Source organism: Aotus nancymaae, unplaced genomic scaffold (assembly GCF_030222135.1).
Source record: "Aotus nancymaae isolate 86718 unplaced genomic scaffold, 86718_ANA_hifiasm-v0.15.2.pri h1tg000029l, whole genome shotgun sequence".
NCBI lineage: Eukaryota > Metazoa > Chordata > Mammalia > Primates > Aotidae > Aotus > Aotus nancymaae.
The window spans coordinates 79,277,388-79,302,939 of NW_026988442.1; the positions used below are offsets into that span (position 1 = coordinate 79,277,388).

At 44.8% G+C, this 25,552-nt stretch overlaps 1 protein-coding gene across 2 annotated transcripts in view; it reads right to left on the bottom strand.

The window, feature by feature from the left end:
- Positions 1 to 23,921, bottom strand: part of GPR39 (G protein-coupled receptor 39) — a 222,331-nt gene extending 198,410 nt beyond the window's left edge. The window contains exons 1-2 of one of the 2 annotated variants that reach the window (XM_012468423.3): positions 23,655 to 23,921; positions 22,710 to 23,512 (exon numbers count right to left, since the gene is read on the bottom strand). In XM_012468423.3, the coding sequence (XP_012323846.1) occupies positions 22,710 to 23,439 (730 nt within the window). In that variant the 5' untranslated portion in view covers positions 23,440 to 23,512; positions 23,655 to 23,921. Of the gene's footprint in view, positions 1 to 22,709 lie in introns of both variants that reach the window. The other variant, XM_012468421.3, reaches the window with a different exon arrangement.
- Between the last annotated feature and the right edge of the window lie 1,631 nt (positions 23,922 to 25,552).

Genomic DNA, 25,552 nt, shown 5'->3' on the forward strand with positions numbered 1-25,552 from the left:
GCCCTGCCTGGTACCCTTCCATTGCCACTTCCCACACACAGCATCAACCTAGCATTTCACTGCGCTGGTTTGTTAAGTAGATATCTCCTCAACTTGAAGGGGATTCAAAGTTTTATTCTTCCTGGTATTCTCAGTTCCTTCCATAGTAAGCATTCAATAAACATTTGCTATCTGCAAAACAAACAAACAAACAAACACACAAATCTGCATGTATGCATGAAAAGAAAGTCTGTACTGGAAAATGAATCCAGTTTCTTAACCAAGAGTTGAAAGCTAACTTTTGAAATGCAACGTAAACAGGGAACTGTCTGCCCTGGCCATGATCCCTCCCAGGACTCTGCCTGCCACTTGTTTGTATATTCGTCTCATTTCCTGTTCTGGGAGCACACAGGGGTGGGAGATGTCACCCTCACTTTGGGCCCAGAGCAGAGGCTGTCATATAACAAGCATGTGACTATACTTATTTGTGAAAACAATCAACGAATAAAGAAAATAATCAGTCACTCGAGGTAGGCTTCTGAGAAGCATGGCTTGTAATTTTGTTTATTTTAAACAAAAATTTCTCTTGTCTGAGGTCTTTGCCCACATAGACAAACAGTAGAGAAGAGAGTGTCCTTCAGGCAGACAAAGGCAAGCAGGCTGGCAGGAATGTGAGGCAGGTGCTCCGGGCACCCCCACCCCACACACCAGTTATGGAAAGTTATGCCCACGCAGGGCACATGTCTCTCATATCCTTCCTGGTACTGGTTGCAACTGAGCCACTCTAGCCTCTTTTGATTTTTTTTTTTATGACAATTTTACCATTATTTTTTCTTAAATCTCAGTGACTGAAAAAGTTTCAAACCAGGACATCCTCTAAAGTACTTTGGCTGAGCACGCCATGAGTTCCTTCCTTCCACATTGACCCTGGTGTCAGTGGTTGTTAAGCCTTGTGACCTCGTGGATCTCTTTCCATTTCCACCCTCTCATTAATCCAAGCACCAGGTTGGTATTTACTTGCCCACTTCCGGAATTCAAACTAATGTCAAGGGCATTTCCAGTTGTTCTTCCTCTTTCCTCCACCAATCTATCACCCAACTCCCATGGACTTCCCCTAAAAAGCTGCCCCTGCATCTGTTCGCACCCGTAGGAAGGGGAAAAAAGGGAACTGGGACTGAAACCCACCAGTCCAGCTCCAGGGTTCGTATTTCCATTTCACCACCCTTTTGCCCTAGTCTAGCCAAGAACCACAATTCAGGTTATGGTGAGGGGAGGTGAGAGATGGTTTTCAAACCTTTCTGCCACAGTAGAACTCACTGCAATTAACCACTGCCAGAAAACTGCCACTGGCCCTTCATTCAACATTTCTGTCAGTGGTGACACAAGCACGGAAAGGACTCTGTCCTATGGAGATGACTAGGATCCATGACCTACCATCAGCACAGGACTATGATGGTTCTCTAGAAGTAGGGCTGAGCTTCAGGGAGTCACCTGCCATCCACAAAGCTTTGTTAGGAGGCCTTTGTGGTCACAAAATGTGAAGTAGGATGGGGTTAAGTAGGTATCATGTTTTGATGGAACCCACAAGCTCTAACAATGAATCTTGGACTCCAATCACTTTGTAGACAAACATGTGAGGCAGCCTGGAGCAGCCCCATAGGGAGTGGACATGCTGTGGTGAACTGGAGACAGCACAAGCCATCCAGTGGTGTTCAAATTCTTTAAAAAACAAGCAGCAAACACTGGGTCAAACAGACAAAATGGATACTGGTCACCACTAGCTCCTAGGCTGCCGCATTGTGAAAGCTAATCAGTGACCTCAGGTTAATGATAAACACTTTGTATTCCCTACGATTTTTAAAAATCACTTCTCTCTTCAGAGCCAGCTAAACCTGTATTGAAATGGAACCACTTCAGGAATAAGCCCCCACAGAATCATCTGAAGCAAATCAAAGTGGTTCTGTCAAAATGATCCTTTTTCTGAAAGGCATTCAATCGGGGTACTCCTTCAACTTTCCATTCTCTTTCTGAGTGGTGGCTTTTTGCTATATGGAAAAGATAAGAACAATCTCAGACCTATCCAAAGGCAGCTAATTTTCCTGTGACAAAAGTCCCACCATTGTCAAGTGGAGCCACGTCTGAGCAGCCTTTCAACGGGATAATCTGTCCTCCTTCACAGCCATTTACTAAGAGCCTCTTGGCATATTGCCTCAGTGATGTCTGAAAGGTTATTTCTACCCATGGTACTTTTATTTTGAGCTGCACATTAGCCTGTCATCAAGACACTGTTACCACAAAAATAAAATAAAGAAGTAGTTGCTCACCTTTGGTTTTCTCTTGATTTTTAAAATAAATGATGGGCTTGACACCATGGTGATTTTCCAAGTTTATCTGCTGATTTAAATCAAATTTCACACCTAATGCTTATTACAAATGGCCAGGTAGAGCATGAAGAGAAATCGTGTTTGCGATTTGGCCTCCCAAGCTATTTACGTTGGAAAAATGGAGAGCTGCATCCTGAGGGAATCCTCTTATGAATGTTATTATGAATAGCATCAGGGCTCCAGCCTAGCATTTTGGCATTTGGCACTAATCACTGACGTGCCACATGTCATCAGAATTAAACATACACATGCTCGCTGCTACATATTAATAATGTGCTGCCGTGGCAGAGCAGGGGAATTCCGACAGCCATGGCAGCCAGGAAATGAGTAATGGCGACCCACGTCCCCTTCTCTCCAGGGCTTAGGCCCTCGTGTGCCCTCAGGGTCGACAGAAGGGCCTGGAGAATGTCTCAAGGATGATGCAGAACTAAGGAAGGCCTTCATCTTGAAACAAGGATTGTATACTTTGAGACTTAAGGCATCATGAGTTGGTAATTTTTTTTCTTTAAAGGGTCAGATAGTAAATATTTTAGGTTTTATGGGACCACATAGTAATGTCGCATATTTTTTTCTACAACACTTAAAAAACGTTAAATAAATAAAGCATGCTGACATTACAGGTATCAGGAGCTATATAGAAACAGGGCTTGCCTGTGTGTAACTTGCTAATCCCTGACCTGAGGGAATCAAGTGGTTGTGTGCCAGTGACCTCAAGCCAGCAGGGCACGTCAAACTTAGGAAAGCAGCGTACTGAGTGACTTGAGCCTGCTACTTGGGAAGCTGAGACAGGAGGATCACTTGAGCTCAGGAGTTCAAGGCCAGCCTGGGCAACATAGCAAGATCCTGTCTCTAAAAACAAACAAACAAACAACAACAAAACCCCAACAACTTATGAAAGCATTCAGGCTCCTCCTATTGGAGTCAGAGCTATGACCTGATTATATATAAGCATGATTCCTACATGAGCGGTTGGACCTTGCGTATCTGTTTCCATCTCTAAGTGACCCATGATCCTTCTGGCCAAGAACTGAAAATATCTGCTTCAGATTAAATGCTGCCTCCTCCAGGAAGGCTTTCATGATTTCTGCAGCACCCCATCCCTTCCCTGAAACCCCAGTGTTTACGGGTGTGCCAGAATCTTGGCCATACCGTTATCACAACATGACCTCTAACTGCTAACCTCTCTGTAACACTTCGTGGTTCACCAAACAGTTTCACCAGCCAGCATTATATCACTCAGGCTGCAGGAGCAGCCCCAGAGTTAGGCTCTCACAGGTCAAGTATGTTGCCCAAGGTCACATTACTAGAAGGAGCCATCTAGATCCAAAATCTATGCTCCCTACATACAGCTCTGGCCTGCCCCTAATTCTCCCGACATGTCGGCCTTCCTCCTCTGGTGTCTTGCAATTTCCTGGCAGTCAAGGAACATGTCTTATGCTTCTCTGTAGCTTCCCAGTCAGAGCTGGATACCTACGAGGCCCAGCACATAATGTCTGTTCAATAAATACCTGTGGTTAACTCAGAACTGAAGCACATGGAGTCTGGCTGAGAAGACCCCCAAAGACCATTATGTTGCAAAGCAGAAGAGGAAGTGAGGCAGCCTCTGCCCCCACCCACATACCCACAGCCCCAGACATGAAGTAGCTGCCCCAAGAAGTGGCACTGTGGGAGCAGAGCCAGGGTCTACACGTCACACATTCTGGTCTCCACTACCCTCCCCAGCCAATCACACGCGTTCCCTGCATGTCTCTTCTCAAACGCTTCCCCAGGAGTGTCTATGAAGGAGGATGGTGGCATGCTGCTAAGGCTTTCAAAATGTATGTCAGACCTACTCATGATCATAAATTCAATTTCCCGGCTTCAGACTGGCATTTTCATTAATGAATAGAAAAGATCAAAATGCACTTCACATTCAAAGGTAAGGATGGGTGAATATCGTTCAGTGAAACTTGTGTTTGCTCTGCCTGGGCGTGTGTGCATGTGTGTGTATTGTGTTGCCATATAAAGGTCAAGCAACTCCAACAATAGTTAATACTGCAAGCTCTGTAGCCAACCTGCCTGGATCAAACACACCTCCGGTTCTTAATTGCTGTGTTACCTTAGGCAAGTTCCTTAAACTCTCTGTTTCAATTCGCTTATCTCTTAGATGGGGTAATTAGCTGCTCCTGCCTTACGGGGCCTTTGGGAGAATTCAATGAATGAGTATACAAAAAGCTCTTAGAACACCTGGCACATAGCAAGTAAATTTTAAAACATTAATATGATTAATACAATTATCCACATAACCGTGCTGCAGGATGAGGAGACACACTGCTGTTATCTTCCTTGATTGATGGAAACTGAGGCAGAGAGAGATGGACCAAGCAGAAGCGTCAAGCCAGCGCAAGCCTCTTCTGTCCCCACAAGGCAGCGCTACTCCACATCACTGAAATTCCTTCCAGCCAGAGAGCTCTTTACTAAGCTGAATTACAAATACTATGGGCCTCCAACATTCCCCAGCTCTGTGATGATGAGGATGGATGAGACACTGTCTGTAAGGTACTGAGAGCGCCTCACAGACAAGTGCAATATAAATTCCAAATGTCATTTTAACATTCTCATTATTATTAAAATGGGCAAAATGCAGAGAACATGACTCCAGCAGCCTCGAGTTTTAATGGGCCTCAAAAATGTACATGCTGGGAACAATTGGTTACCACGGTGCCTATATCTCAGACGGACTGGCATGACATAAGTAATGTCTAAGCAATCAGCTGTTTACTTCACAGTGAAAGTCATCTTTCCCTCCCCGGGGCAGAGTTTTTTGTGTTTCTGGAAATGAAGCTGAGCTTGATGACACTCCTCCAAAAATTCATTTTGATATATCGATTGCCTCGGCCAATAATGCCTTGGCCTTACAGGTGCGTGAAGAAAGCATCATCATGGTAATTTATCAAAAGCTTCCACCCAGAATGGGCTACCAGGGCCTGGAGCTGCTTTTGCTCTTCCAGTAACTTCTCACGGGATAAAGGTCAAAGGTAAACAATTTCTAAAGCATAGGGACTCAGGGAGCCTCTAGCCTAAAACTCTCTATCTGGAAGGAGCACACAGCTGGGACCACCTGAGAGTCTTTCAGAGGCTCCTTATGGCCATCAGGAATGGCCTTTCCTGGGCAGACACTTTTGCTTTCTGAAAATGAACTTAAAACATTTTTCTGTTGTATGAGGCAACAACATATAATAGAACAAAAAGCAAATGTCCGTGCATCTTTACAATGTGGAGGGAGCGTTACATTCCTTCTATTCCTTGGAGTGCTTAAGTCTGGAACCCATATGCCCTTCATGTCTTATGTCTATGGGGACTTTTAAGACAAACTCCTCAAGTTTACCCCCTTTAAGCTTTACATGAGGAAATATGTTGAGATTTGCTCAAAATGATACAAGGCAGTGACCCCAGCAATGACTAGAACCAAGTTCTCTTCAGTCCTCAACCAAAATTCTGTCATATCACAAATGCAGGCATTCAAGGTGCTAACACACGCTTTCCCGCACAGTCAAAAATCTATATGTAACTATTGACTCCCCAAAGACTTAACTACTAATAACCTACTGTTGACTGGAAGCCTTACCAATAACAAACAGTTAACACATATTTTGTATATTTATTGTATACATACAATAAAGGAAGCTAGAGAAAGGAAACGTTATTAAGACAATCAAAGGGAAGAGAAACCATATTTCTGTTCTCTAAGTGAAAGTGGATCATCATAAAGGTCTTCATCCTCATCACCTTCATGTTGAGTTAGCTGAGGAGGGGTTGGTTTTGCTGTCTCAGGGTGGCAGAGGCAGAAGGGGTGAAGAAGGTAGGAGGGGAATCAGGAAAGACAGACATACATGGTATAACTTTACAGAAACACACCATAATTTATATCTGACTTTTTTGCCTTTTTATTTCTCTGAAGATGTTTCTACATGGTACCAACCCTTCTTTCACACTTTACTTGCAGTGTCTGTATCATAGAATGATCCACATCATAAAAGAAGCCAAAAACAATCTAGAATAATTAGAACTCTTTGGCCAGCTTGTCTAATGCTGTCCTCTTGTTTCTGGCATTGCTTCTTTTATGTCGTCTTCCTCATCAGCCGGCGTTGGTTTGGAGCACTCATCTCCATCAAGTCATCTTCCGTTATTTCCTCTGGTGTGGTGTCTTAGCTCTTGCATGTCTCCAACATCCACATCTTGAAGCCCTTCACCCCCCACCTTATTTTTTGCCATATCCACAATCTCTTTCGTGATATCCTTAATTGGCTCTATTATAAATCCTGTGAAGTCATGCACAACGCCTGGATGGTTTTCTCCACCAGAAATGTCTTGTTTTGGGCTTGATGACTCTCATGGCTTTTTCTGTAACAATGATGACATCTTCAATAGTGTCATCCTTCCAGACTTTCAAGCTGTTCTGTTGGGGTTTTCTTCCTTAACACTGACCATCCTTTCCATAGAGTACCACATGTAATGAGACTTAAAGGTCCCTATGGCCCCAGTTTAGAGGCTGAATTAGAGATGTTCTGTTTAGGGGCAGGCAGACCACTTCAACAACTTCACTGTTGACCTCATGGGACTCTGAGTGGCCAAGGGCACTGTCTAGTATTAAAATAACTTTAAAAGGCAGTTCCTTACTGGCTAGGTAATTCCTGACCTCAAGGACAAAGCGTCAACAGAACCAATCCAGAAAAAACGTTCTTGTTGCCCAGGACTTCTTGTTGTACAATCAAAAGACTAGTAACTGGTGTTTATCTTTTCCCTTCAAGACTCAGGAATTAGCAGCTTTATACATAAGGACAGTTCTGAATATCAACCCAACTGCATTTGAACAAAACATTAGAGTTAGCCTATCCCTTCCTGCCTTAAATCTTGACGCCCACCTCCTTACTAATAAATGTCCTTAGTGGCATTCTTTTTTCAGAATAGGGTACTCTCATCTGCATTAAATATCTCTCCAAGAAGATATCCTTTCTCCTCAATGATTTTCTTAATGGTGTATAGGAACTCATCTGCTCCCTCTTGATCATCAGAAGCTGCTTCTCCTGTTATCTTGTCATTTCTTAAGCCAAATGTCTTTCTAAAATTATTCAATCATCCTTTGCTGGCATTTAAAGCCTCCAGCTTTAGGTCCTTCACCTTCATTTTGCTTTAAGTTGTCATATAATGACTTCGCTTTTTCTTGAATCATATTAGAGTCTATAGGTATGCCTTTCCTATAGCAATCCTGCACCAACATAAAAACCACATTTCCAATACAATACAAAAAAGTATTTTGCAAAAAGTATGAGGTTGTCATGCCTGCTGGCACAGCTATAGTAACAGCAAGCATGACAACCTCACACTTTTTGCAAAATACTTTTTGCAAGTGACGGCTTCATGCATTTCCTTTTGTTTTTTTTTTTATAAATGGTCCTTACAATGGATTCATTTATCTTGAAATGAAAGGCAACTACAGTTGCAGACCTCAACAACACATGTCAAAATTCAGCTTTTTCTTGTGATATCATGACTTGACTTCTTGGGAGCACTTCCAGCATCACTAGTAACACTTCGTGTAAGTCCCATGATGTTAGTCAAGGTTTATGGTATTTTCACTAAATATGATGAAATACATGTGAGAAGCCCAAGAGATCGTTTTTTTACTGCAATACTCAATTTACTGGAGAGACAAACTGCTCATGCCGAGATGATTAGCATCACACAGAGTTGCAAGTGGACGCTAGGAACACTTAAGCTTACCTCAATAGCAACAGGAGGTAGATACCAAAAATTACTTTAGTTAATTTTTATGCAGTTAAGATTTACTACTGCATGTTTACATTTGTTCATATTTCTCTCAACTGCAAATGGCACCATGTACAATCTGTAAGTATTTGCATGTATATAAGCCTCTCAGGAGAGGAAGGCAGAGGGAGATTTGACACACACAGAGGATGCGATGGTCTGAATGTCTGTGTCCTTCAAATTCATATGGTGGAAACCTAGTCACCAATTTGATGGTATTAGATGTGGCCTTTGGGAAGTGGTTACATCATGAGTGTATAGCCCTCATGGGATTTGTGTCCTTATAAACGAGTTTCCCCGAGAGCTGCCTTGCCCCTTCCACCATGTGAGGACACAGTGAGAAGTCAGCAGTCTACAACCTGAAAGCAGGCCATCACCAGACACCAAATCTGCTAACACCTTGATCTTGGACTTCCCAGCCTCTAGAATCCTGAGAAATAATTTTGGTCGCTTACAAACCACCCAATATAGCAGCCCAAATGGAGCAAGACAGAGAAGATGACTTGAAGACAGAGCAGGGAGAAATTTGAAGATGCTGGACTTGGAGACTGGGGTAATACAACCACAAGTTAAGAAACACCAGCAGTCACCAGCAACTGGAAGGGTGAAGGTGCTGATTCTCTCCTAGAGCCTCCAGAGGCTCTAAGGTCCTACTGACACCTTGATTTTGGCCCAGTGAAACTTATTTTGGACTTCTGGCCTCCAGAACTGTGAGGAAAAAAATGTCTACTCTTTTAAGCCATCAAGTTGTGTAGTAATTTGTCACAGCAGCCACAGGAAACTAATATACTCCCCACTTGCCATCAATCCCACAACTTAAGACACAGTACTCACATAGTTAGGCCCTGCCCACTAAATGTGAAGTCCACACAGGCCACATGCTCTTCACATATTCTCAATGCACACAGCTCACTGCCAAGTTCCACAGGGAAGGCTCACCTGGTGCATGGTGACTTCCGTTCAAAAAACATCACCAAGAGAAGTGATGACTCTGAGAAGCTGCCTTGGAGAGCAGCCTCCTGGCCTCTCAACTTGCAGGGAGAGAAAGCAGTAACTGCCCTAGTGACAGAATGTGGCTGACATAAAAATCAAAGATCAATCAGCATTCCAACATGAAACTAAAATATTTTATGAACAAAACCGTTAACAAATTTTACTAGTTTTTCTTTCTTAAATAATATTTTGGATTTCCAGAAGGCAATTAACACACCTCACTTGCTCCCTATTTTCCATGATCAGTATCCTTGACATCAAATGTGGGATCTTACATTTGAAACAAGGAGTCTTGGCTTAAGGCCATTATCGTATTAAGACATAACTAGAAAATGCCCAATTCTAGAAGCAGGTGTTGCATCTGATGTTGAAGCCCAGCCAGAGATCTTTGTTTTCCAGGCCAAGGTTCAAATACACCCTGATTTCATGGCGATGAAAAGCCACAATCTGATACTTGGTCAGTAAGTGACCTGGGTGAGTGAGTGAGTGAGTCAGCTTCCAAGGCAGGAGACATGCCCTGGGGATTTGGCACCAACCAGCTCCTGGCAGCAGCATTTCAGAAGCAGGAGGCTCTGCTACTGACCCCTCCCCTACCCACCCCTGTAACCTGCTCATGCACTAAGATGACCAGACCCCTGGGAAACATCACCCAGGACTCAGCCAGGGTGAGGGGGAAGTCCAGAGATATAACAGAGAATAGAGTCTGGGGAAAGTCTGCATGGAGCAAAGAAGAAACTCGACAAGGTTGGAGCATGTCATTAAGCTTACTAGGTCCCCGCAGGGGGAGTCTGTTGTTTCTGCTCTCTGGCTCTGTAACCTGCTTTCCTGGGTAGAACATGGGTCTCCTTTGGGGACCACGTCTCTCGCTGCCTATAGTCTTGATGGCACTGTCCATCACCTGCCCTCTTCTCAGCCTCAGAGTGGCTGGATGAGCAGCCTTCGCCAGCCCAACAAGGTTCTCATCCCTGGTTGGAGTGGCAACAAAGATGGGATGATGCCCGAACCTGAGACCTTCTTGATGGTGGAGGCTAAGCTGGTTGTCCATGAATTTCTACTCCCTAGGCCCCTGATAAATCTGGTTTTTTAGCATTTCCTTTGACTTGGTGAGCTAACCCCCATAGTTCCAATAAATTCCTTCTTGTTAAATAACTTAGAATCTGGTTTGGTGTCCTGTAGTCAAAGAACCTTGGCACAGTTACTAAAGTCAAGGTCTCCCCAGCCAGCCCCAGCCTGCCTTTCCAACTCCCCATCTCCCGTTCTCAACCCTGGCTGCACATTGGAGTCACCTACAGACTTAAATAATGCCAATGTCCAGGGCTTTACCCACCAAAGGTTTTGATATCAATAGACTGGAGTCTATTGTTAATAGTTCCACAGGTCATTGTAATGTTCAGCAGTTGATAACTACCACCCTTTATGGCTAAACCTAACCACAGACTGTCATCAGAACCCAAGGCCACTTCCACACCTGTGCCCCTCACACTGCCTCTCCCTGCCAGCAACACACGCCATGTCCACATCAACCTTTTTGCATTCCTTCCTGCCACTTCTCCTCTCAAAAGCCTTCCATGGCTCCCATGGCCTCCAATAGATAGTCTTAATCCATTAGCCGAGATATCAACTTCCTCTATATTTAGTTCAGTCTACTTTTCAGTCTAAATTCATCACTGCTGCCTTCTGGATCTCCCTACTTCAGTCAAATCATTTTATTACCTACTTTCTGGACATGCAGAGTTCTTAGGGCAAACAACACAGCCCATTCCAGTTTCATCCAGAACTAAGGTTATTAGTTATTTCACATAATCCCTGGGAGGGCCAGAGAATCACATGAGGTTATCCCACCAGAATGCACAATGCAGAGGTGCTGCCAACATCTGGTTTAGGATGCTGCCCTTAGCTTTTCTGTCTTTGCTCCCTAAGAGCCACTTTGCACTCCTTTAACTCCATTTGTCACACACTGACCCTATCCCCAAAGAGACTCCATGTGGCTATTGCTCTTCCCTATCCTTCTCTTCCAAATAAGACTCTCATGCCAGTGCACGTGACTGGCACAGACCAGGCCAATGCTGCACTCTGGCTGCAAAGGATGCTGGGAAAGCAAGCTTCTGACCATTATCTTGAGGAAGCAGGACTCAGAAAGATGGAAATTTCCCAAACATAAAAAGCAGCCAAAAGCTGCTGGGTAGCCTAAAAGCAAGATAAATGTCCACCAGACTTGGCATTGTAATTTCTTGCCTCTCCCATGTTGACCATTCAAAACAAGTTTTCCCACTGGAGCGTATTCTCTTTTGAGAGACTCTCCCTCTGCTTGGGGAAAGAACATGGGCTTCGAAACATGCCAGATCCGAGCTCAAATCTCAATGGTTGATGACCTCGGGCAATTCTGCAAAGTGAGGATAATGATATTCTCATGCTGATGATGCTATGAGGAATGAAGATAAAATATAAAGGCCAGCCCTTTGGCTGGCTGGCCCTAGTGCTCTGGCCAGCCCTGGCAGCAGAATCATAGAGCAGAAGGGGCAATAGCAAGAACTATGAACGAAGGACCAAATGCCTCATTTTCTGGGCATCTCATAAGCCCTTTGAATTTTGATACAACATGAGAAAGGGAAGGCCCGACTACTAAGATTAAAATTTTCACCACCTTGCAAATGAGGGCTTGGAGCCAGATTTAAGTTTCTTTTTAGAAATAATACAATGTTTCTTAAGTCTGTGTCATGGAGCACATTCCCACCTGTTACAACTACACAAGTGATTGATAGTTCTTATCACAACTGGTGAGTTTAGGCCTTCCCAATTCACCCTTTTCTGTACTGACATAAAAGAATCCATTCCAAATGTTGTAGATCAGTTCTTCTCACACCCTGGTGTTAGGGCATAAGTATTCCAGGGATCTGTTTACAATGCAGATTGCAATTCACCTGGCATGGGTGTGGCCCAATACTCTGTTGTTTACAATTTCCCAGGTGATGCTATGCTGCAGGTCCCTGGACCATACTGTGAATATCGAGACTGTAACTACATCTCTGGAATGAAGCCCAGTTAGCCACTCTCTTAAAACTTCCAGCAGAATGTTCACTAAAACTAGCTTACTTCATAAACAGTCACAAACCTAGACCCTGCATCAAGTGTTATTTTTTAGGCTTTTACAAGGCTCTGCCTTTATATTTTGATGTCCCAATTAGAGAAACGCGAAGTTCCTGGGAAGAGGAACCAGCATTTTGATCTCTATGGTATAAATGGCATTAAGTACAACTTAAGTTTCATAAATACTTGATGAATGAACCAACAAATGAAATGTGAAGATCTGCTGGAATGACTAGAGAAGGGTAAAGTCAGTCCAGGCAGGCTTCTTGGAGGAAGTGAGCTTGTAAGAGATTCAATAATGAGGAAAACCCCAGGTCTAAGAAGAACAGCCTGTTCCTACAGAAGTTTTTTTCATCTTCTCTAAAGGATATCTACAGCAACCTTCAATCACCAAGGTGACTCACTTGTCACCCCATCAAGGGTAAATTTTAACTTGAAAAACAGTGACAACCCATCAGCTGTCTTAAATATATTTTTTAAAGTACAGCTTAAAAGCTGAGTATGGTGGTACACACCTGCATTCCTAGCTACCAAGAGGCTAAGGCAGGAGGACTGCTTAATCCCAGGAGATCAAAGCTGCAGTGCACTATGATCATGCCTGTGAATAGCCACTGCACTCCAACCTGGGCAACACAGTGAGACTCCACACCTGAAAAATAAAGATGTAGCTGTCATTTCAATGTGATATTCAATCCTTCAGAATGGCAGCTTATAGAAAGTAGACCCAAAAATATGCCAGAAATTTTATTTCTGCTGAGTATATCATGTCTCCAAAGAATTATATGTAGTATAAGAGAGTGATAGTTATATTACATGCTCATACAATATATAACCTATATAATATATAAAGCCAAATAGAATAGAATATATAAAGTCAAATTATTTCATCTCTGGCCCAAGCACTCTGTGTAAAGTGTTTTATTTCTAAAGCAGAGTTGATTTTTTCTTTCCTCTTCACTAGAGAAAGAGAATGGCTTCTCGCTGCAAGTTCAATGAACTTCATTACTCCCAGCTGGGCTTGCCCCCATTTCTGCATGCTGTTGGTTTCATGGACAGTTAGACATTGAACAAGCACAATGGCAACTTGATGCTGCAGCCTTGCCTCCCAGTCTCTATCTGTCAGGTACCAATAACACCACTGCTCTCCAACTACCCAGCCTAAGGTGTGCAAAGCAGTGGCCTCAGTGCTAAACCCTCTGCTTGCCCAAATGGCTCTTATACACGGTAAGTATAAACAAGAATTTCTGTCAAGTTTCTAAATTGGCAAAGGCTCTAAAATCAGTAAATAATAAAGTTTGTTAGCTCAAGACACTTCTCTTATTCAGACTTGCTTCGGCACCACAATTGGGTTCCTCCCTGACACATTTTCTCCATTTGAAGCCAAATGATGAGGGCTGCAGGTATCTCCCCTCTGGTGAGGAGGAATCCGGGAAGCAGCGAAGCTGCCCAGACATCAACTTATTCACCGAACATTTATACAGCACCTAGTAAGTGCCAGGCTAGAGGCAGTAGAACTACCAAAAGGATGATAATTGTAAGATCAATTCAATACCATTTTCCTTTTTGACTATCGAGGAATCAGCATTCTAAAAATCCAGCTGGTGGGACTCAAACCCATAAATTTTGAATTCTCTAAACGAGAGTCTAAGAGTCCAGTGAACATTCCATGGTGCTCCGGATCATTAGCACCGAGCAGGTAGGTGATCAGTAAGCGGTTGGTGGATCTGTGAATGGCTGCACCAAAGGCAGTTCTTGGAAGGTGAGACTTTTCAAAGAGAAGCTCCTGGAGATTGAACCTGTCTTGGAAGTTATAAATAAGGCAGGGAGCTCCTTTACTAGAGTTCAGTGAATTTACTAGTTTTTATCAGTACATAGCAAATTATCAAAAATTTAGTGGCTTGAAATAACACTTATTAGCACACAATTCTATAGATCAGAGATCCAGGCAGGGTATGCCTGAGTTCTCAAGGTGTAGGCCAGGCTGAGCTCTTTTCTAGAAGTTCTGGGGGAAATTTATCTCTAATCTTATTCAGGGCCCATTTTCTTGCTGGTGCTCTCAGCTCCTAGAACCTACCTATATTCTCTGCCAGTTCCCTTTATATCTGAAGCCAGCAATGGAGAATTTCTCCCTGGTCAAATGCCTCTCATGCTTTGAGTCTCTTAGTTCTCCTACCTCTGACCTCTAGACCTAGTTTTAAAGGTTCATGTGACTTGGTTAAACCCACACAGAAAATCTCCCTATTTTAAGGTCAACAGACTTGGGAACTTAAATTACTTTCCTGCTTGCAACACTAGATTCGTGTTTGATTGAATAACTCGGAGATGATATGTACGCCTTGGGGACCAGGCATTTTGGAGGCCATTTCAGAATTCTTCCTAGCACAGGGAAAGAAGGAAAGGCTGGTAGAGCTTCCTGAGGATCATAGTGAGGGTGCTTTCCCTCCATTTCAGGAGCAGCAGCCACTGTCAGAGAACTTCAATCCCTCAACCTCTCAAGCAATGCATGGCCACTGTGCCCCCAGCCCAGTGAGGAAGGTTGAAAATGTACAACAGTGCTGGGTCCCTGATCTTAGGGAGTTCCAATACAATCAGGAGACATCATCTGTGTCCTCTTCTGAGAAATGTCTAAGATGGCTCACCAAGCATAGGAAGATCAGTATAGGCTGGTGTAGTCCAGGAAGGCATCACAGAAGAAGCAGAGATTGGAGATAGTCACGGAAGAATGAATAGACCCTTGGGCAAAAGAGACGACAGGTGAGAGCTACTGTGACATAGCTCAGCTCCCTAGGGCCACCTCCTAACCAGAGCCTGAGCAACGTGGGGGCAGCTCGGGCCTCCTTGCTGGAAATGGGGAAGTTGCTGAATGGAAGCAGTCACTGTCTGGCCATGGAGGGCAGTGGCAGCCACAAGACTTGGAGAAATCAAGGGTCAGAGCTCTGGCTAATGGAAAGGAGAACTCACTAGTATCAGCTACTCTACCAGAACTGTGTCCCAATGAAGGGTTGTCTGTTTTTTATTCTATAAACACAGCCAGGCCTGTACTTTGACCCCAATTGCAACAAATGCTGTCACTCTAGGGGCAGCACTAGAAATTCAACTGTGCTGTTTAACTTCTTAAAACCTTACAAGGCTTCCCAAGGATAAATTCCAAACCCCGTAGCTATGGTCTCATCTGGAACTGGCTGATCTAGTCCACTAGTCTGGGCTCGTAATACATTGAAGGGAGAGGTATGAGGTTAGGTAATCCTTTTCATCCTTCACAAAGCCTGGCTTTCAAGATAATTGCCCAGCTAAAGAGGTCAATAATTCCATCCTCTTCCACAACACCTTTGTCCCAGGTAGAAGCTGGTTTTTCCTTCCCTAGGATGATAAGTGTGGCTCACACTTGAGAGACATAGCTACAAGTGGTTGCAATTTAAGGTGGAAATATAAACACATTGGGTTTAATATTTTCAAAATGTCACCCCCACTGCATCCTCATTACCTTGAGTACCCCCTTGTTAACAAGTGGTGAAAGAGCCTGCTAAGAAGTAATGTTTAGGGTTGTATCATTGCATTTAACATCTTGCTCAACAGAGTTTAACAAGGACTGTTCACCACCCTAATCACTTTCATTTCATGGTTCCTTCTGGCAGGTATACATGGTTAAAGCTAACATTCAGGGTCCGATTAGCACAGAGTGTAGATTTGCTCAGGGTAAAGCAAGTCTTAAATGTTCTCCATGATGGCTTGACTTCAGAGGCCTCAGAGGAATCATATCCCTTTCAAAGAGAGCATCTTTGGTTCAGATGAACCAGAACACTTCTGTAAGAATGCATGCCCAAGGGAAAACAGAACATTGCCTCTCAATTCCAAGCTGAGGCTCATTCATTCATTTGTTCAGTCAACAAATAATCACTGACCACCTGCTATGTGCTAGATGCTATGCTGGAATGAGGTACAGTGTTGAGGGAAATTAGTGCATGCTCCCGTCCTCAAGGAATTAGAAGGAAGACAGACATCAATCGAGTGATGGCACAATTAAATGTAAAATGACAACTGCAAGTCTTGTTTTGAGGGAGGTTTAATGGAGTCAGGGAGGATGGGCCAGCTTCCCTGGGGAAATCTGAGAGAGGAGAAAGATATTAACCAGGGGAAGGGGATGGAAGTGGGGAGGAGGTAGAGAGCAGAGAAAGACAGAAAAGCACTCCACGCAGAGGAAACAATCCATACACAGGCAGCATGGGGGAAGAGAGCCAGTCATGGTTATTTGAAGGACTTGAAGGGGAGCCAGTGGAATAAGGTAATTAAGGGGTGTTATAAACTGAACTGTGCCCCCTGCAAATTCACATGTTAAAGGCCTAAGCCACAGTGTGATTGTATTTGGAAATTGGGGCTTTGGGAGGTAATTCAAGTTAAATGAAGTTGTAAGGGTGGGGCCCTAAACTGATAGGACCAGCATCCTTATAAGAAAAGGAAGAGACACCAGGAGAATTCACGTGCAGAGAAGGCCAGGTGAGGACACAATGAGACGACAGCTATTTGCAAACCAAGGAGAAAGCCCTCAGAAGAAACCAACCCTGCTGCACCTTGATCTGAGACTTCTAGCTTCCAGAACTGTGGGAAGATAAATGTCTATGGCTCAAGGCATCCAGTCTGTGGGATGTTATTACCCTGGCCAGAGCAGACTAATACAAGGGGAGAATGGCACTTGATAGAGTTGGAGAGGCAGCCGATATGAGAGCCTTATGTCAAGAGTTTTGGTCTGTGGTTGACATAAGAGCCGTAAGATACCATTGACTGGCTTTGCTTTGCTGGGGTCAGAGATGGAGGTGTCAACAAGATCCCAGTGGCTGCAGTGTGAACAACCCAGACACAGGCAAGAATAGATGGAGATTTTTCCAGTGATGACACTGTAGTCAAGGACCCTCACTCAGAGAGCAGCCTTGCTGGAAACAAAGTAGAAAGAGTAGCATGGGAGCCAGAGCTCTTTGAAGGTGCTTGCAAAGGAAGGTATCCACCAGAGGGCAGGGCCCAGGTGAGGCTGAACACCATTCATTTACGAGAACGTGCAGCAGCAAGGATGACCAGTCCTGTCTCCAGTGCTCAGTAAATAGTCAAGAGTGGAGGTGGAGAGTCAGTTGACTGGTCCCAGGGCTGCAGCCTGGCAGAGGAAAAGGGACAGGAGTCGATAGTGTCCTCCAAATGGTGGACCAGGCGAGCGTGCCTTGTACAGCCAGAGGGGCCCCTTGACTCCCAATTCAATATTCATCCACTGCGCTGTCTCAACTTGCAAATGACTTTTATTCTGAGTGGTTTTAGCACTAATAAGCCAAATGCTTCGTGCAACTGATTTCGGCAGCCCCCTTGAGGCTAACAGATGAACAGGCTTGCTAATGAATGGGGACTGGGATTCCAATATCCCCTTCCTTGGAAACTATGCATCTCTCCAACAGAGAAATGAAATCTTTGAGACAGCCTGGTTATAAAAATAAAGCAGCATTATTATATTTGTCTGCCAGGCTGATCACAGGACACTTGCAATTTATGACAGATATCACAAATAGGAAAATAAACATGAAATACCATTTATCACAGCCACGTCTACATCAATAAAGGGAATAGAGGTGATCTGAATCTTCGAGGCAAAACTTTTTTCTGAAAAATTGAAACATTTGAGTCAAAAATAATATCTTATACTAAAAAAGTCACAAATTTAATTTTGATGGTATTTCCCTCAAAGACTGTGTTGATGTATCCTTTACACCACATGAAAAGTCTTTGCTAAGAAAACTAATTGTGAAAATATGATTGTAAGCCCAGTATTTAACCCAGTGAAGAAAACAACCACTAAGAATTCTTATGGGCACTTTCAAAGCATTTCAAGGCAGTTCACTTCTGTGTAATACCAAATACACAGTGGAGTATAGGGACTGGTTTTCAAACTAATTATATTTTTGGTTATGGCCTGCACACGGGGTACAGAATTTCATGAAGTCAATGAAAAGGAAGCTGAAGAAACAGATGAATCCAATGCCAAGCCGCTGACAAGTGAAGGTTTGCTCGAATTAGACCAGATAATTACAGAAGAATGGAAAATTGGCGAGGATAATGCAAGTATAGGTGCTTCCATGAGGGTGATTTAAATAGCAAAGAAGGAAGGAGGCCCTTTTTATAACCTTACTGAGAAAATGAAACACAAAGGTTGTCATACGCTTTCGTTAGAAAAATAATGCCCTCAAAAAAGCCACATTGGATTCATTCTGAATAATGATTATAAGTTGATTATATAGTTGTAACTCTAACTTATATTTATAAAATACAAATAAATTTATTTTCATAATTTTCACTTTCAAGTCCCAATGAGACCTGTTTCCAAATGTTTTTAACCCACTTTAAGGGAAACAACTTCACAAGTTCTTTTCAGGTATTGATTGTCCTGGAGTACAGAGGACCAACTGTCAACATCTCAGTTTGTCCTCTCTCTCTCTCTCTCTCTCTCTCTCTCTCTTTCTCTTTTTCTCCCCTGACCCTGCTTGGTTTTACCTCTGATTCTGGAGTCTAAAAACCCAGAGGATGTGACTCTGATCTCCTTCTCTTTGCTTCTCCCTGAACCACATCACGAATATCTAAATGTACATCAACCTCATTTTTAGAGTAGTCCATGACAGCAGCAACTCTCAACCTTTGTTCCATCCAAATACACACGATGAATGACGTCCATATTCAACATGAGCAACCCAAGTTGATTGTAATCCCTGCCACTAGATGTAACTCCTTCCCTTTCCTTCTGACTCAGGAGAGCAAATAGAATGCAAAAGAGTGTAATTATTCTAGAGTTATGAATCTTCTATGATTTTTTTAATAACCTCATGATTGTCTGTAAAAATCTTTTTTCATAACTATAGTTGAAAGCCAATCACTGCCCTCTAGTTCTCTAGGAGGTAGTTGTAACCGAGTCCCAATCACTTGAAAGTTATTACACAAATTTTTTTTTTAATTACTTTGGTCATTCCACTTTGAGTGGGTGACACTTGACAGCAAGCCATGTGTGCAATAGACACACACAAGTGTCCACAGACCTGGATGCTGCCTGCACTGAGAATAACTCCAAACAAGACTTCAGAAAGAGAGGATGGGAGGTCTGGGGAAAGACTTACTTGAAAGGAAGTCTCATTTTGCACATCCTCAACATTCAAGAGATGGCACAGAGAATCAAATTATCAGTTCCTTTTCTCCAGAAGAGGCAGAAATCCAGACCAGCAACCTCTGTTCTGACATCGGACAAATATTACCATGCCACACTGGCTGTAGCCTTGAAACAGGAACCAAGTCTAGTACTGATTTCTCACTGGATTGACAAGAGGCAAGACAAGACATTCCTGTTTCCAGGAATGTGCACTTTTGCATCATTATCGCTTCCTCCTGTAAATTGCTTGAGAGCTAGTAGGCACCCCAGCCTCTCTTTCTCTCCCAGAGTTCCCAATTTGTTTTCCTTATTTGCCAGCCCAGCACCTCTACTAGACTGAGGCACAACAGTGAAAGATGAAGAGAGGAAAATTAATATTTTCTTTATAGGCTTCTATATCTTGGGTAGATTTATGAATTTTGTTTCTGTAATGCAGAAGTTAGCATTTTTAACAACGAGGGGGGAACAGTCTTGTTTTCTTTATTGCCTCAAGAGCTCCAAGGACTACTTGTGATATGTCATTTACATTTCACATTAAATTTAAAATATGTTTGAAATAAGTAAATATTTATTTTAATTTGATCCATCTGTGAAATGAAATACCAAAAAGACAGCTAAATCACTCTATTAAATTCAGCAATTTGTAAGCAATTTATATGTTCATTTGTTCTGGGTTAAAAATGCCCCAAAGCACAAGTTTTATAAAACTCACAAAGTAAATTGCATTGTATTAATCTGATGAATGTCGGCCATGATTTCTTCCTCTTCACTCCATTAATTTATTTTCTAACTTGAATTAATTAGTGAGGTTCCTATTTTTAAAAGCTCTTTGAAATTCATTGGGAGAGGAGGACATTTGCGAGAACTGCTTTGAAAACCTACCACAGAGAAAATGGGCTAAATACAAATGGTAAACTCCCCCAGGACATTGTCACACATTGAGCACCTGATTGCCATTCAACAATCTTTATGCCGGGAACACAGTGGGTGATTAATATACAGTTGGTACAGGAAAGAAGGAAAGAACTAGAAGGAAAGAATGAGAGCAGCGGCAAGGACAAACGCATTCCAGGCAATTACTAACGGGATGAGATGATCGCCAAGGTCCTATCCAGCTCTAAATAAAAGTCTGTGACATTCTGATTTTATGCTGCAAATGGAGACCGACTTTAACTTGAAACACCCACTGCGGGGAGAACAGACATCTACTCAGAGAAATACAGAAAACACAGAGATTGGCCAGACAGAGAGTAATGATAAATCAATGATTTTCCCTTTGGTGAAAGGCAGCCTTAATTCCTAAGTTAGACTGGGAGGTAGTTGAAGACCACTTGCTAATACTTGTCTACGCCGTAATCCTTATCCACTCATGCCAGTTCCCCCAACTCAAAAAAAAAGGTTGGGGGGGGAATTTAATTAACCACACTAAAGTATAAATTCAGCTTACAATTTAAGATATGCTTAAGGGAATACTTTTGGAGGAAAGGAGAACTAGCCTTTCCACAAACATTCAAGCTTTAAGCAAATGCAATGTCCATTTTTTCATGGAATATTTTGAGTAGTAGCAGCCAGTGGGTGATAGACTGAGTTGGGTGCCCTTCCCAGGTCTCGAGATAATGTTACCTATTCCAGCTTCCAGAAAGGCTGGCCCTAGGAGGCAGCAACACCACCAGGCTTACCTACGCTTGCCAAAGTCCTGCCTTGTTTCATTTTCCTTTTACCACATGCCTGTGAAAGTCATGGACAGACACGCATTTCCCTGTCCTGAAAAGCACAGTGAGAATCTTGGAGCTGCACTTAGGTGATTCTGAACTACGTCTTCTCTAAGTCTCAAATTCTTCCTCTAGAAGATGGAAATAACGGTCACCTGGCACAGCCCCTAATACAGAGTAGCATCTAAATATTCTCATTTTGTGAGAAGGAGAGTAAAGTTGAGTCAGCTGGTCTCTGCCAGAGCGCTCGAGGCCCAGCTCCCTGGGGGCACGAGGTAAGGGCATCATCCACCTTTTCCATGGCTGCCTCTGAGTACTTTGAAATTCATTACGGCAATTATTTCAAATTGAATTAACAGGTTTTAAAATTAGACCCTAAAATTTTAACAATTAGTGACCCACTAGAAGCCAGGGACTGGCCTGAGACAAGACCCAGCCAGGTCTTTCTGTCGCTCTCCAAGTGCCTTCCAACTCTCTCTCATGTCTACCTCCTGTCCCTGGAACCTGCTTCCCGGTTGCCCACACTAAAACAAACAGTACCGTGATTTATTCCTTTTCCTGATGCCACAGCGGACAGGGAAGAGGTTAGAAGGGGAAATGCGTGTTATATCTAATATCTACTCCTACTTGACTCACACTCACACACCCACATGGATCCTTTTTACTGTTTCTGCTAAAAAACGTATTTTTAAACCCTTTGCTCACACACATTTCCTGTGTCTCCATTAAAGCCTTGTCTCCCAGCGACTAAGCCCCTCTTCTAAAGGCTTTGGGGTCAACAGATCTGTGGGCTCTTTTCAAATAGAGAAGGCCTCAACATTAAATACTTGTATCACAACAAAAGTTTGGAGAGCAAGCCTAAGAATTGGTCTATGAGGAGATTATTCAAATCCTAGGAATCGGTGAAGACAGATTTTCTGGATCAGATAAACAGGCCGTCCTGCCAGGTTGCTCTGGAATAGACCCACGGTGGCAGAAACCCAAGCCCTGGGGAGTGCTATCTGAGAGCTCCCACGTCTTAAGATTGGGTAGGAGAGGCTCCAAGGAATAAAAGACCAGAGCCCAAGAGTGTGTGTCCCTCACAGCCTGCTTTCCCCAACAGAGGAGAAAAATGGGAACAAAAGCTAATCGCCCGAGAAAGGCTTCCCGGGGTTGAGACAGAGCTAGATAAGACTGTCCCCTTTATCTCTGCAGAACTTGGTCTTTTGCAAAGGACTTTCACCCCTCTTGCATTATCTAATTTGTCTTTCATATTCTCTAATATTATTGTCCCCATTTTACCGAAGATTTTTTTGTGACTTGCCAAAGGTCACAGCAGTGATGTTCTGGAATACACCCAGACCTTCTGAGATCTGGTCTAGTGCTCTTTCACCATAACCCACCATGAATCCCCAAAACATAGAAACATCCAGAGACCCAGAGCAATGCCCTCATTCTGCTACAAGGCTCTTACATCTCAGTGAACTTCGGTGTACACTTCTAAGGCAAGAATTCCCCTGGGTCACAGGCAGTGGCACGGGGCAGGGGCGGGGAAAGGTTGGGAGGCCGCTCGCGCGTTGTCCCCCACCTAGGACTCACTCAGGAAGATGATGGTCTGCCTCCTGGCGGTCCTGCTCTCTTCGCTCTCGGACTTCCTCAGCTGCGGCTCCCGCGCGTCCCCGGCGAGCGTGCCCTGCTTGCTTTTCATGAGCACCTGCATCATGTTCCAACACATGAAGGCTACGGAGAGCAGGACCACGAAGTAGACCACGAAGGCGCCGAAGATGCTGGACTGGAACACGGTCCAGCGGCTGGAGAGGTTGGTACAGATGGACATGTTGGAGGTCTCGGGCTGCTCGTGGTGGCGGGTGCGGGAGCGGTTGCAAGTGAGACCCCGGTGGCTGGGCACGTTCACCAGGGGGTACTCAGTACCCATGGCAAAAAGCAAGGGCAGTGCCACCAGGGCGGAGGTGACCCAGACAAAGGCAATCAGCAGCTTTACCTGGCAAGGTCCCGACACAGCCTTGTACCTAAAGGGATGACAAATGGCGATGTAGCGCTCAAAGCTGAGGGTCAGCACGTGCAGCAGCGTGGCGTAGCTGCAGGCCTCGAAGAGGAAAGTATGCAGCTTGCAGGACAGGGTGTAGCTGGGCGTGGTCAGAGGGTTCCAGATGATGCTGTAGAACTCCATGGGCATGCCGATGAGGAACACCAAGATGTCCGAGCAAGCCAAACTCACCATGTGGTCCGTCACCTCCTTCTGCAAGTAGCCTTTCTTCTGCAGCAGCTGGGTGACCCGAATGGTGACGCTGTTCCCCAGAATGCCCATCACGAAGATGACCAGGTACACCAGGATAAGGGTGATTTTGATCCAGGTGGCCACTTCAAACTCGGGGACATGGCTGTGATCGATGATATGGGAGCAGTCACTGCCGGGGAGGCTGGGTGAAGCCATCAGAAACAGCGCCAGGCTACCCGGTCCAAAGACTCTCAGCTTCCCTTTCTCCTCCCAGCAGAGCCCTAAGTTCTCGGCTGCAAACTCACCTGAGTGGGCGCTCGACTTTATCTCACTCGAGTTCTCCTGGCAAAAGTAACTTAGTATTTCAGGTGCTTTCACGGAAGCTTCCTGGAGCAGCCCAACCTAGGAGAGGCCCAGGAGGCGCCTGGATGTGGCGGTTTGGAAGTGTGTGTAGCGGGGGCGAGGCGGGGAGAGGGCGGAGGAAGAACGTTCTCAACTCCAGGCTGGCTGGGAGTGAGACCCGCAGCCCCTGGCGTTGCGCCTCTGCCGCTCTTCGCCCAGGGCACGCTCCGCCTCGCAGCTCTCTTCCCTTCCAGCTGCCGGCACTTGTGGGCCCCGGGCCACGCTCCCGGAGCACCCTCTCCGGAGCTGCGGGAGGCGGGGTGGTCAGCGATTAATCATTAACCACAGCTGACTGTGCTCAGCGGCCCCGCGGCAGACCCAGCCCAGCGGCGGGGTTTGACTCAGCGCATAGGCACGGTCCCTGAAATCAGATACTGGCTCCCGAGCTCCGAGCGACCCACCTCCCGGGTCACCCAGGCGGCCACCGCTGAGCCAGCCGCGGCGCTCCTACCCGACGAGCGTCCCAAGGAGGTGCAGCCCCGGGGCAGCTGGCGAGCCCTCCCGAGCTGGGAAAAAGACAAACTTCCCCTCGCCCGCCCAGCCCCCACTCCCACCGCTGCCCTGGGGCCCCTTCAAAGGCGGGGTCACGGCTCCTCTGTGGGTGGCTTGACCGGGGCGCCCCGGAGTAGCCAGCAGGCGCTGCCTTCGGGGCACTGGGGGTGTTTGCCAAGGACAGCTGGGCTGTGCGCTGCTTGCAGCCCCTGCGTTAGGATGTCGGCCCCAAGCAGGCTGGCAGGATCCCCCATAAAAACTCTGCCTTTCCCCAGAGAACTCCCGGTGTTCTGCGCAGGGCCCTGCCTCGCCTTCGCAGGGAGGGACGCGAAGACCCGGGGTCTCTCCTTTCAGTTTCACTGCAAGGCGCAGACCGCTTTCGAGAGGTCTTTAACTGGGGACAGGTATATTGGATCAAGCCTATAATCCCAGCACTTTGGGAAGTTGAGGTAGGAGGATCACTTGTGGTCAGGAGTTTGAGACCACCCTGGCCAACATGGTGAAATCCTGTCTCTACTAAAAATACAAAAAATTAGCTGGGCGTAGTGGCGTGCACCTGTGATGAGGATGGCACTCCGCCAGGAGGCCCCAGGTGGGAGGCGTGCCCTCCAGAAGGAGCTGTGCTTAGAAGGAGTAGAAGACAGCTGGAGGAGGCTGGAGGCTCTGACAAGGCCGCGTGTAAAAACAGCATTAAGGATCATGATCTTTTCCCTCGAATGGACCCATTTTCGTCTTCTAATTACACAGTCAGAGGGAATGAGCAGTGAAGAGGGAGGAAGGCTGCCCTATGCGTTGTAGGATGTTTAGCACCTGCATGCACACACCCATAGTGACAGCCAAATGTCTCCACACATTGCTAAATGCCCCTTGGCAGGGAGTGGCAAAATTAAACAAAGTCAGAACCTCTGCCTGGAAGGAATAACATGGATCCCCTTTACCTGTACATTCTAGGGGCCCAGCACAAGCCTGCAGGCCCTGTGCTGAAAACAGCTTTAAATTATCCCAATCCCCACACCGAGGTAATCATTTTAAAGATGAAGCAGTTCTGCCGTCTGGAGGACCTATGCTTCCCCAAGGCCATAAAAGAGGGAGTGACAACAAGGTCTTACTTAGATGTGGAATCTAAAATAAAGTTAAATACATAGAAACAAAGAGTAGAAAGGTGATTACCAAGGCCTGGAAGGGAGAGGAAATGGGGACATGGAGGTCAAAGGACAAAATGAATAAGTCTACAGATTTATACAGCCACAAGACAATAGTTAATAATGTGGCAAGGTATATTAAAAATTTGTAGAGAGTCCATTTTAGG